The 13,164-nt window shown below is 40.8% G+C and overlaps 1 protein-coding gene across 3 annotated transcripts in view; it reads left to right on the top strand.

Moving 5' to 3' along the window:
• Positions 1–13,164, top strand: part of fat2 (FAT atypical cadherin 2) — a 119,443-nt gene that overhangs the window by 25,796 nt on the left and 80,483 nt on the right. For all 3 annotated transcript variants that reach the window (XR_004333767.1, XM_032527591.1, XM_032527592.1), the window contains exons 4-6: positions 943–1,001; positions 1,206–1,520; positions 3,108–3,318. Coding sequence is in view for 2 of the 3 variants with exons in the window: in XM_032527591.1 (XP_032383482.1) it covers positions 943–1,001; positions 1,206–1,520; positions 3,108–3,318 (585 nt within the window). In the remaining variant the exon portion in view is untranslated. The remainder of the gene's footprint in view (positions 1–942; positions 1,002–1,205; positions 1,521–3,107; positions 3,319–13,164) is intronic.

The following is a 13,164-nucleotide window of genomic DNA, read 5'->3' as shown; positions in this document are numbered from 1 at the left end:
TATATATATATATATATATATATATATATATATATATATATATATCGGTCAATACATCTGCATATTGGATTTTTAAATAGCCAAATATTGGTATCGGTCTTAAAAATCCTTGATCGGTCGGTTTGTATGCTCCACACCACGCGGTCACAATGCAAAAAGCTAAACTTTACAATGCCTCCATCATTCTGTATTTATCGGCTGTGTTTGGTTATATATATATGCTTATATGTTTTTAATGTTATTAATTTGTCCACAATTTGAGTATTACAGATAATTCCTGACCTTGAAAATGGTAGCATGAAGGTCTATTTTCCAGCTTTACCAGAGCTCTCAACCACATCCAATCTCCATGACAACTGAGCAAACTCCACCAGCTGGGGGGGGATCATAAGAGGCTGTTGAAAGCTCCAGATAGCTAATTCCACTAACAAATTAACTTTGCTTACTATATTTTGCTGATTTCTTTATTATTAATATGTGTGCGTCTATTGTTATCTTTTTGTAATCTTAAATGAAGATTGGGATTGATCAGTGTTTGAGAGGCGAGAAAAAAGTCAGGATTATTTGAGGAAAAATATCCTGATGCGTTTTTCAAATCTGGATAAAAGTTTGAGTGTTTGGCAGAAGAACACTGGTGTGCCGCTGTGAACAGACTCGTCACTTACAGATATACGAGCAGCAACAACAGCAGAAACAACATCAATAAACCAAAAGTGTTGGCTCAGCTCTGTTAGTGTTCTGAGAATCACACACACACACACACACACACACACACACACACATACACATAAACACATACACATAAACACACATAAAATAACAGAAGCAGTAACTCTCCTGTCTGTTTGTTTAGGTGTAATTAGCACTCTCACTTCCCAGCAATAACAATCGTGTCTGTGTGTGTGCGTGTGTGTGTGTGTGTGTGTGTGTGTGTGTGTGTAGGTGTGATCAGCACTCTATCAGCCTTGGATCGGGAGGATAAACCAGAGCACAGCATTGAGGTAAGACTCCTAAATAAAGAAAGCTTCTGAGTAATGCATGACAGTGTAAAGTTTTACAGGCTGTTTGTAATAATCAATTAATCTTCTGATTTGTTTTTGATACATTTTTAATATGAAGTGGGTTTCTTTATTGCATACGTTTAATCTAACTGTAAAAGATAAACAGTAATTAATAAGTGAACCCTCTTTCTTCTTACTTCTCAGGTCATCGTTTCAGATAACGGATCTCCGTCTCTGCGCTCCACCGCCACCGTCGTGATCCGAGTTCTCGACGCCAACGACAACCGACCGAAGTTCACCGACAAACTTTTCCACGTCAAGCTGGCTGAACAGCGTCAGCGGGCAGGTAAACGGGAAGTCTGCAGGATGGTTGCCCGTGACGACGACGAGGGCTCAAACGCCGAGGTGACCTACAAGCTCCAAGACAACAAGGACGACGAGCGCTTTGAGATTGACTCGGTGACGGGGGTGGTGACGGCCCACGGGGATTTCTGGCCCGGGAACTACAGCATTCTCACGGTAGGAACCCAGAAGCTCATTTAGAGTTGTCAGTCGGGTAGTCTATACATCAACATCAGTTGTGTAGTCTATACATCAACATCAGTTGTGTAGTCTATATATCAACATCAGTTGTGCAGTCTATATATCAACATCAGTTGTGTAGTCTATACATCAACATCAGTTGTGTAGTCTATATATCAACATCAGTTGTGTAGTCTATATATCAACATCAGTTGTGTAGTCTATATATCAACATCAGTTGTGTAGCCTATACATCAACACCGTTCCACTTCCAGCGGAATTGCCAGCGGCACCTGAACAATCCCGTCACTCTTTTTAGACTTTTCGCTTCCTTTGTGTTGGCATTCTAAACTTTATATAAAGACTATGGTTACCTGGTCCTCAGATCTCTGCAGGGTAAATCCAGACAGCTAGCTAGACTATCTGTCCAATCTGAGGACTATGGTTACCTGGTCCTCAGATCTCTACAGGGTAAATCCAGACAGCTAGCTAGACTATCTGTCCAATCTGAGTTTTCTGTTGCACGACTAAAATAACTGATTAGGAAGGTCTGGCAGTGCTAGAGTATCAGTTGTTTAATCACGGAGCAAAAGCACGTCTACTGCCTTTCAGCCAGAGTTATGAGTTTGTTAGACAACAGTATTTGGGTAAATACTTTCTCTAAAGAGTTGTGCTTCATTTAAGTGACTCTGTAGGAGGCAAGGAGACTTTACATTCTTCACCGAGCCCAACAGCTCTGCTAAAGATACTAAATTACCTCTGCTTAATACTCTGAAAGGCACTTCACTAACACCTGCTCTGAAACCATTGAGCAGTCTCAGTGCTTTTCACCACTTTGCATCGTAGAAGCCAGAGAGGTTAATCAGCAGCAGGAAAACTCTAAACATGAAAAACTCCTGTTTCCCCTCTTCCGTTGACATACAGAACAGTCATTAAGATGTTTTATCTCGATGTTGAACACCTGAGCCTGGAGTTATCCTATGTTTTTGTTATCATTGACAAAGCCAACAAAGGACAAAACCGACAATGTGTCAGATAAATGTGTCTTTCTGTGTTTTAAAGCCGCACCGCCGGAATTGCCTATGTGCCACTTGCCCCGCCCTGTTAGTTGCACTCAGTCTGAGCTCATTGGTACTTAATGAAGATGCAAGTCTTCTTTTTCAAAACATACAGCTTTCTTTTTTATTGTTAAGCAGTTATATTGCACTAATATGTCTGTAATATTGTTTCTTTTTAAATGTATTGTTGATTTCCTTTTTAAAGGGGCTTTAAGCAATGCCACGCGTTTTGTAGGCTACAGCATTTTTTGTCACATACAGCAAACATCTCCGCACTATCCACTTACTCGGCATTGAATCCTATTGTGTTTCTGATTGAAAACAGCTCCTGTATATATAGTTTCCCTTTATTTGAAAGGTCCCGTGATTTCCTAAACCAGCTGCTCTCTGTAGTTTTTGTCAAGCAAACAAGAGGAAATAGTGCATTTGTTGGGGACTATTTTCTGCGGCGGATTACTCCACATGTGATGCTTTGGGGTTCTCTGTGTTTTTTGTCAAACATGTTAATTAATATTTTAATTTCCAGATTAAAGCCACAGACCAGGGCAGCCCGTCCCGCTCGTCTACGGCGAGACTCGACATTGAGTGGATCGCCCTCCCGCCGCCCTCTGCCGAGCCAATCATCTTTGATGAGCCCCATTTCACCTTTGCCGTCATGGAAACGGAGCCTGTCACTCACATGGTGGGCATCATCATGACGGAGACGCATCAGATGATGCGGTGGTTTGACATCATAGGTGAGTGGAAACACACACACACGCACACCCTGGTGCTTTACACTGTTTGGAAGCTCTTTGCGGCGCAGGTGAACCATGGGAAGAAGAATAAACTTCAAGCTAAAAAAAAACAAGCATCGCAAAAAATGCTAATGATCTCTTAACGAAGACAAAGGATAAGTAAAAAAAACTCGTTTTTATTCCCACAAGACGATCAATACTACAATAAAGGGCAGAAAACAAAAAGCGACTGAATCCGAGTTTAGGGGGTCACTGTGGAATGACTTCACATAGATCTGACTTTAAACTCCTGCAGTCGAGGCACAGAGCACAACATATCAGGGAATTAAATCTGACATTCACCATTTTGCCGCTTAAGCCCAAGTGCCGACCTGTAGAGTGCCGGCTCTCACCGGAGAACACAAACAGGTCACAGCCATCATCCATCCTTATGAGCCTCTATATAAACAGGAGACATGTTATTTTGTAAAGGTCAGCAAAGTCCTGCAGCAGTGAATGATAGTGGAGCAGAGCGCAAACTGTTAAATATCATCAATCTGTGCTTTTCAGTGTTTTCGCCTCTTATTTTGTGATGAAGTGCTGTGATTTATGATTTATCAACCCTACTTTTTCTTTCAGAATCAGCCTCTTAAGCTTTAGTTGTTTCCCCAGAATAGTTTTTTGCCAGCTTGCTAGAACTCATGGGTTATAGATATGTGGAGGAGGTGGTGAAGACTGCAACGGTAGAAGCACAGCCATGTGTGGAGTGGGACCAAAACATGTACCGGGAAATTTCGTAGACCACTGGCCCAGTTTGTTAGTTAGATGGCACCAGCATTTGGCCGATAATCATAACTGGCCTGGCAACCCAAGAGCTAAGGTTTTGTCTCCAGATCTGTGTGGCAACTTATGATGTGTTAAACACTTAATTTCCTGCATTCAGATGATTTTTTTGTGCTCCTATTTCTACCTTTTTCTGAATCCATTTATGGTGGAAATGTCTTTATGTGAAGGGAAACACAGGGGACAATTAAAAATATAAAACATAATGGAATATATTGTAGCAAGGTTCTCAGGCTTTCTGTATTGCTTTCATCTATTTAGATTGTAGATCGACTTTTCTAATTATATCTGAGTCACCATACATGGAGACTCGTCCCTCCTCTTTTGCATATTTTGTTGGGAAAGTAACCTCCTTAATTCTGCATATGACAATTGATGATTGTCGATGATACATTCAATCATTTTAATGAATTAATAAACGCCTGGGGTCTCATTTATGAACGTGCCGTACGCACAAAACACGGCTGAAAATGTGCGTACGCCACTTTCCACGCAAAGGCTGTGATTTATAAAAAAATAAAAACTTGGCGGGAGCATGTGCGGTCCTCCACGCAAACCCTGACCCATGCATACGCGCAGTTTTGAGACAATGGGCATTGGCGACTCTTGTATGTTTATCAGAGCTATTAGGGCAACTTGAAGGTCTGACGTGTGGAAATAATCCGACCTGTTTGTTTGTTTCCTGTACTGGTGCATGCCTGTGACTCATTTTTTGCTGGTTTCCTTGCATGTTTTTCAGAGGATTTTAGTTTTGTTTTTTTTTACCTGAAAACTCACTGTTTGATCCTGAGGGACTGACAGCAACACACAATGCTTGCTGTGAATGTAGACATTTTCTGGTCTATAGATAAATAATACAACCTTGCCACGACAAGTGTCCATGGCCTTGATGGATGAATAGAAAGGAAAAGGGGGGTGGAGGAGAGGCAATAAAAAAGGACTTGGTGTCAGCAGTATCAGCAGGACATTTTCTTTCTGTGAGGATAAATCAGCGGCGCTCCTCCTCTCATCACCTGCCAGATGACGATGGGAGGGCCGACTGGCCATTCCTCCACACTTCCTCCTTTTCCCTTCCCATCTTCTTCCTCTCCTTTCCCCTCCTATCTTGATTCTGTCAGCCCCGGAACATTATGAGAGAAGGACAGTTACAGAGGGCTTTTATGAAAAAAAAGTGTCATAATAATTTTAGTCGAATTGAAAATCCTTCTTGTGAGTCCGGACGCATCGGTGTCTCGTTCCCTTTGAGCCTCACAGGAAATCACATCACGGTTTGCTAGGCCGTTTTCCAGCCAGGCGGGGCAGCATGTGCACAGAAAAAAAAAAAAAACAAGGTCCCTCCTGTTCAGTTTGCTGTGCCAAGCTCGATCTGTGCCAGAACCCAACAGACACTCAATGCATCCCTGAGGGGACATTCAGTTGTCTCATAGCTGCGGACGCCGGATGTTTCGTCTTGGGACATTTACTTTATGTCACGAAGCAGAGGAGTCCTGGTCATCCTGAGAAGTCCGGCAGTAGTAGTATATAGTAGATCATTTATATGGTTTTCTGACTAATTAAAGTGCTCGTATTATGCTATTTTCAGGTTCATAATTGTATTTAGAGGTTTTACCAGAATAGGTTTATGTGGTTTAATTTTCAAAAAACACCATATTTATGTTGTATTGCACATCGCTACATCTCACTTCTTCTTTGTTGGGAGTCATTATAACGTGTGTTACGAAGTGACGAGCATTCGTCTCTGAAGTAAAGGCTGGACTACAACAGAGCTGTCTGGAGCAGTGTGTGAACAGTGTTTTCTGTTGGAGATGGTAAGTCCCTTTGGGGGGGACTTTGGGCTTTTTCACTTTGTAAACCTATAAAATTAGATTAGATAATAATACTTTATTTATCCCAAAGCGGGGAAATTCCCTTTTTACAGCAGCATTTTCTACAATAAAAACAAAACAAACAAACAAGTAAACACACTAACGAACAGGCAAACAACAGACAATGAGCAGAGGGAAGACTGAATGCAAAGTGGCGTCATATTAAGGCATTGTAAACTGCGGTTTTGTAAACAACAAAAAAGAACCCAATAAAGGAAAGCCAAAAAGCCAAAAAGCATAAAATGAGCACTTTAGAGCTTACAAAAACTGTCTCTTTCCTAGAAATAGTTTAGCAGAACCTTAGTCACAAACATTTAATATTACTTCACTTCATGCATCTCTTTGATTTATCCACGTTTAATTTCCCCTTGATTACACCAATATCTTTCTCTTTGTCTGCAAAGTAACAATGAGCAATAGTTTAAAAGTTTGGGTTGGCAGTTTTCTAAAAAAGCAATAATTGTAAAATGCAGCCGTCCCCTGTCTGTCCTCAGCCCCTCTTCACACAGTAACCTGTACTAGTACTAGTCATTCATGTCACTCTTCCCCATTGGGATTGTGATCCTGATGCTGTTCGATAGCGTTGATTCTATGAGAATCGCCATCCTGTTGTCTTTGTAAAGCCCTTTGTGATGACATCCATTCAAGTTCATGTTTATGAATACTAAGCGTTTCAGAGATTTAGAAAGAATGTTGCTGTGAGTTTAGCCTTCTGCTAATTGACACGTGTTTTATTGCGTTCATTGTCAGACTCTCTTTTAATTCAATTTTATTGATAGTATCAATTCATAGCAAGAGTTATCTCAAGACACTTTACAGGTCTAGAACATACTCAGACAATTTACAAGGTTCCAACAGTTCTAGTAATTCCCTCCAGAGCAAGCAACAAGTGCGACATTAGCGAGGAAAAACTCCCTTTTAGGAAGAAACCTGGGACAGACCCAGGATCTTGGTTTTCATTTAATTTAGAAAGTTGGAAAAAGTAACATTGCATTACAATATAACAACGGGCCTGACTCAGTTTAAAAACTGGTTTTCAGCAGGTTCCTATTCTGCAGAAACAAACATGGGTACTGCACGTCAAGACAGACATTAATACAAGACATCAATGTAAAAAAATAAAATGTCGACAACTGAAATCAAACCAGTTACATAAGGACAAAGACATTATACAAGACATCCGCTGGGCTAGATAAATACGGACAGTGCAAACAAGGCTTGGATAATACATAAACAAATGAATTAACGCGTGCAAGTGTAACTGTTAATAAGGAGCTGTTTGTGCCTTTTTGAAATATGTGATGGATGATAGTGTTAGTTGGTAGAAGGTGACGGGGACAGTTGGGGTTGAAATGAATAGTGGCAATAACAGTCATAGTAAAAGATAATGGAACAGTGACTAGAAATAGTACTTTGTATTAGTTCTTTGCATAGCAGGGCACAACAGCAGGTAGCAGAATGTAACAGGGCATTGCAGGTGCACGGGGACAGCTGCACCCATGATTTTGGAGCTTCCCTGATTCAAGGAAACGTGCTGGGCGAAAGAGAACTTAAGGACTCCGGGGAATGACTCCCCAGAGCTAGGTTAGTAACAAGCATTTCTGGGACATGGATGCACACAAATGGAAAGATAAAGGAGAGAGGAGCTCGGTGTGTCAAAGGAAGTCCCCCGGTTTTAGACTCTTTGATATCTCTGTCTAACCTTTTAATGGGTTGCTTTGCCGTCCAGGCAGTTGTTGCCAATGCTGGACTAGCAACTTTTTCTGTAGGATATTCCTCCATTGAATCAGGATTTCACCTTCTAAAGGGACGTGCACATGAATAGAAAATGACCTGCTGAAGATTCCTGTCACAGGCTACAATTTCTAAAGCCTAAAAATCAGAGCAAAGAGGAGATGCAGACATCTGCTGTTTTCTCAGTCCACTTGAATTACAATATGCTAAACGGTTATTTTGGAAATTTTGCCCAATGATGCCAACAGAAAAAACTGCCTACCCCAGTAGTTACAATAAAGTACAATATTTCCCACTGAAACATAGCAGAGTAGAAGTATAATGTCTCTTGGAATAAAATAATGAAGTATAATATGTGTACTCTTGTGTAATAGTAAATGTATTAGGTTGTGTTTGCAGTAGCTCGGACAGCTCCGGCAGCTGAAGTGTTTGTAGTGTCGGATAAATGTGCAGCGTTTTCCTCGCCGTGTAGTCTGCCAACATGACTCGGTAAATATCAGTGATGGGCTGTCAGCTGTCAGAACAACCTCCTCTCTTCTCTTCGCATTTTCAATCATAAGAAACAAGAGACTTCCCTCACTGTTTTCATTTACATTTTTATGACTATATGATGAGACTGGAGACCTGCCACTGTATTTTAATTTTTTTTTATTCTGCTTTATTCCAACATTCTCTGTTCCACGGTTGTGTATCACTAACCCTCATCTTATTGGCACATGAGGGAATGTTGTTGTGTCACAGGACTTCTCTCCCATGCAGATATGATCAGGCATTCATTGCTCCACTTCTGCCTCACCAGCAGCAGAACCCAGATGCCTATCAAGCCTCTCTGGCCGTGAGATAACTCAGAGAGACAGATGAAACCTCAAAATAACCCTAACGCCTCCTGTGAATCTGCACAAAAACAGCACGCTAAACCAAAAAATCAAGGACATGATATCAAAGAGCAGGCGAGTCTATCTGGACTGTGATCTGTATGCTGGAGCAGGGCCCCATCTGGATGTGATGTGGTCGGGATGGGGGTCAACACCTGCAGGTCCGAGGCCCTGGCTCTCTGCTGGAGGACGGGATTTGTACCCTGCAGGGGAGGGTTGAGCATCTGCTTTGAGTGGATGAGTTCAGGTGTCTCTGGGTCTAAATCCAGCAGGGTTTCCTGATGAGTGGGACACAGAATGACAAACTACTTGGATGAAAATAAAATAAACTCTGTCCTTTTCATTAAAGGATTGGATTACTATAGGAATAGTTACGAGATCTCGGAGAACACAGCGACAGGAAGCAGGGTTTAATGAGCCACAGGAGAATATCTACATTCCATGTATTTTCTAACAATTGCTCCATTCACTTAGATGATATGAGAGTAAATTGATAAGAAAGAGGCTCGAGAGGAAAGGAGGATTGGTTCATGGCAGGTTCACGCTGATAAATCTTCAGGAAGGAAAAGAGTTGAGCAATTTATGATACAATTAAAACATAAGAGAGCGGCTTTGTTCAGAGTTTTTAGAGAAAGGAATGTAACAGATTTGCAACAACGCTCATTTGCTTTTTTTCTAGAGTTAATTGAAGTAGCTTAGCAAGTTAGCTTAGCTTTGCAGAAAGAGTGGAAACCGAAAGAAAGAGTTTGCCTGGCTTTATCCACTTATAAAGCTTATTAATTACCATTTTATATTTTGTTTGTTTGATCTGCACAAAAGCCCTCACATTTATAAAGCTCCATTCAGAGACAGTTTGGCATTTCTCCTGTCGAAGGACAATCGATTAATTATCAACACTTTCTTATTCAGAGTTTTACCCCAACTCTTTAGGTTTCACCAGTGGCGAGGCCGGGTAAGCTCAGATGGTAGAGCAGGGGCACATATATAGAGGTTTATGCCTCGATGCAGGAGGTCAAGGGTTCAAATCCGACCTGTGATGTCTCCCCCCCCCCCCCCCCTGCCCCCTTTCATATCTAGCTGCCCTGTCCATTATAGCCCGAAAAACCCGAATGTTGTAACTGTACTACACGGCTGGGCTGAAGAGACAGAGAGTGTTGGAGGAAAGAATCAACCATCTTCATTTCTGACCTTCAACCTCTTACCAGTGACCCGAAGAATACAACAGCTGATCGATTTTGAGAAAATGAGGTTCTCTCTGCAGGCGTGTGCAGCGTGAGGACAACATGGCTGTTCCTCTGCTGAGGCAGACAGGTACCTGGAGGAGACCCTGAGGCAGACACCGGACAAGCTGAGGAATTAGACCTTTGTAAATACTGGCGGAAGATGCAGCAGTAAAAGACATCTGCTTCGTAGTCATTCCAATTTGCCCTGAAGGGAATGTCCGCTGTCTGCAAAGGTTTGAGCCTTCTGAGATAAAAAAAAAAGATATTCAAGATATTCAACTCCGAAGCATATCACGTTCAGAATGCATTATTCTCAATGATTTCATGTACCTTACCTCCATGTTGGAGAAAGGATTGCGTATATTTCAGTTCAATTTCTTTGTGCAGTAGAATATAAAATCTGGAGGGAAAAAGCACAGCATAATTCCTCCAAAAAAAGCAGTAAAGCAAGACTTGTTGCCCCAAGTCTGATCAATATCATTATCCAAACCTTAACTAAGAACATATTGATATTTTGCTTACTCTGTGCCCTGTAGATTTTGGTATTTGTAGAGTAGTGGTCCAACAGAGGAGCAGCTTCTCTAAGAGACTTCGACAGCTTCGATGTCGCTACAGGAAATCATTCCTACCACACGCAATAAAACTTTTTATTACTACTATTTAAGCAGTTACACATTTTTTTTATTCCCAACCTGCATACATTCAAACATTTGTTCTTGTATTTTACCCTATTATAATTTCATGTATATTGTATGTATGTATATTTTAACGTAGTATTTCATTGATATTTATATTCTGTGCTGTGTGACTGATTTTGCTGCTGTAACACTATAATCTCTCCCATTTTGTTGGGATCAATAAATATCTTTCTATCTATCTATCTTGATGGTGGGCTTAAGGAAAGGTCAGGGGCTCACCTACATCATTCTCGGCTTCTTTCTTTCTCCTCTATTTTCCCTCCAATCTCTATTGACTTTGCATGCAATCACTCCACCTCTGAAATCATTTTGTCTGACCTAATAAACAGACAGATGGGCCAATCATTTGAGCTCAGTTTTGGTCTATTTAGCTGCTTGATGTTTCACTTTCTTCAGCCCTCTGCTGCTGAAAACAACAGAATGAAGAAGAGAAGAATTAAACCTACTTAATCTTTCTTGACCTCCCTCCCTTCTGCTTGACATGTAATGTCCACTTATGAGACGTATTGAACTACAAATGTTCAATTACTGAGTGGAAAATCAAGGATGGCCTAGTCTATATATCGGCGATGTTTCATTTACGTCATTGCTCCGGTGCCGCCGGAGGTTCTCTTGGATGTTTCGACGCATGTCCCTTACCTTCTGCTGTCTTTGGGTTGACATTCTAAACTCCTGACGATTCGAGAAGCACCTGAACCGGCAACAAAATTATATTTATCTTTTTTTTGAGTGAAATTTTCATCACAAACTTAACAGACAATTTATTTTGAGAGCTCGCCTCTACGCGTACGTGCACATTTTCCAAAACTAAACAAGTTCCTACCCGAGGCTCTTTTGCAGCGGCACCGTTGCTGCGTCCAGCACTTAGCGCCGCCCAACGTGATTAGGATTGATTGATATAAATACTAATAAACCAGAGCACATTCTTTCTCCTATCTAGGAATGTTCTTGCGGTTAAATGACTAATGTGCTGAAGGCCTCTCAGCTTGCATTGTTATCACTGTGGCCCTGACCCAGATAAACATCCAGAAGATGGATGGGAAGAAAAGATAGATAGATAGATAGATAAAAATGTCAGTGAAATTCCTACATGGAACACATTCCACTGTGACATTTGATGTATACTTTTATTTGTCCGAGTACCATTAGTAAAATATATTTGTTTCATGGCTAGCCCCAAGGTAATGGATTTTCCAACCATGACAGGATACTGTATAGTCTTGGAAAAGATCATCAATGTGAAATATTGCTTTCACAGAACATTCCTCTCTCTTTCTGTGCTGAGATGAAAACTGTCAATGCTGATACAGTCGTTTTATTCAATGACAATTTGCTAGTGTGTGTTTTTACAGGAAGTAGTCTCTCTACACCACTCATACATTGTGAACTTTATCAGGTGCTTAGTATCCTGGATCCATGAAATAACAGGCCTTTAATAAAAATCTGCCTGCCTCTATGGGCCCTTTAACATAGGGTGTGTATACTCATGCCTCCTGTATTTTAAGGAAGAACATTTATTTATTTACGATACATTATTTTTTTAAATTAAGGCAATAAGATCAATTTCCAAAAGATTCTACACTCACGAGCTGTCAATCCGTCCCAAAATGTCCCAGTTAGAGAGTAAACGCCATAAACATTTTCTATGTAAATCTTTACAATCATTTCCTAAAAAAACTAAGCAGGCCTGCCATGTTGCACGATCCAAATTTTCTTCAAAACTTGACATTTTCAGTGTGTAGCCGGCAAACTCAAAGGTTTGTTGTTGTTTTCTGTAGCGAGGGTATTTTGAGAACGGCAACACACAGAGAGTGGTTGGTGAGTGACATCCGGTGCGTTCTGTCTGAATTCAAGATGAGCAGATAGATGGGCCACATAATCGGTATCATTGTTTTTAGACCCAGAGCAACAGTAGCATTGAGTTAGAGCGCCAATACTCCCTTTCCATTTATCTCAGTTTTGGTATTTTTAGCTCCTAGATGCTTCCGTTTCTTCAGCTCTCTGCTGCTGCAGGAATCAAGAGAAGGAATGAAGAAGAATTAAGCCTACTCCAACTTGACCTCCCTCTGTTTCTGCTCGGAATGCATTGTCCATTTATGTGAAATATTAAGCTACATTTGCATACAGAGTGGAAAGTCAAGGATGGCCTGTTAAATGACTGATCATGTGCTGTGGCCCTAAGGCTGGGCGATATGGAGAAAATCAGATATCACAATAGTCTTTGCCAAATACCTCAATATAGATATGGTGGCGATATTGTAGTGTTGACAACTGATGCTTTGACAAAATATCTTCACACTTAGATTTAAGATAAGTAATCTTCAGTAATGGGAATATAATGACTAAGTGGAGGAATGGCAAATGATAGAACAGCTATAAATATATATATATCAGAAAATCACACCAATTTACTGTAATGCAGCCTTTAAAACCAGGACAAGACAACACTTATGTCATATTACAATATTACAATGTCCAAAATCAAAGACCATATCGATATAATATCGATGTAATGTCCAGTTCTGCCCCAACCCTGACCCAGATAAACACCCAGAATATGGATGAGAAGAGTAGATAGATGTCAGTGAAATCCCTGCATTTCACTCTGAAGTACACTTTTTTTTCCCTC

The sequence above is a fragment of the Etheostoma spectabile genome, chromosome 10, assembly GCF_008692095.1.
Source record: "Etheostoma spectabile isolate EspeVRDwgs_2016 chromosome 10, UIUC_Espe_1.0, whole genome shotgun sequence".
NCBI lineage: Eukaryota > Metazoa > Chordata > Actinopteri > Perciformes > Percidae > Etheostoma > Etheostoma spectabile.
Note: the sequence above shows the minus strand (reverse complement) of the source record. Positions and strands in the feature narration are given on the sequence as shown.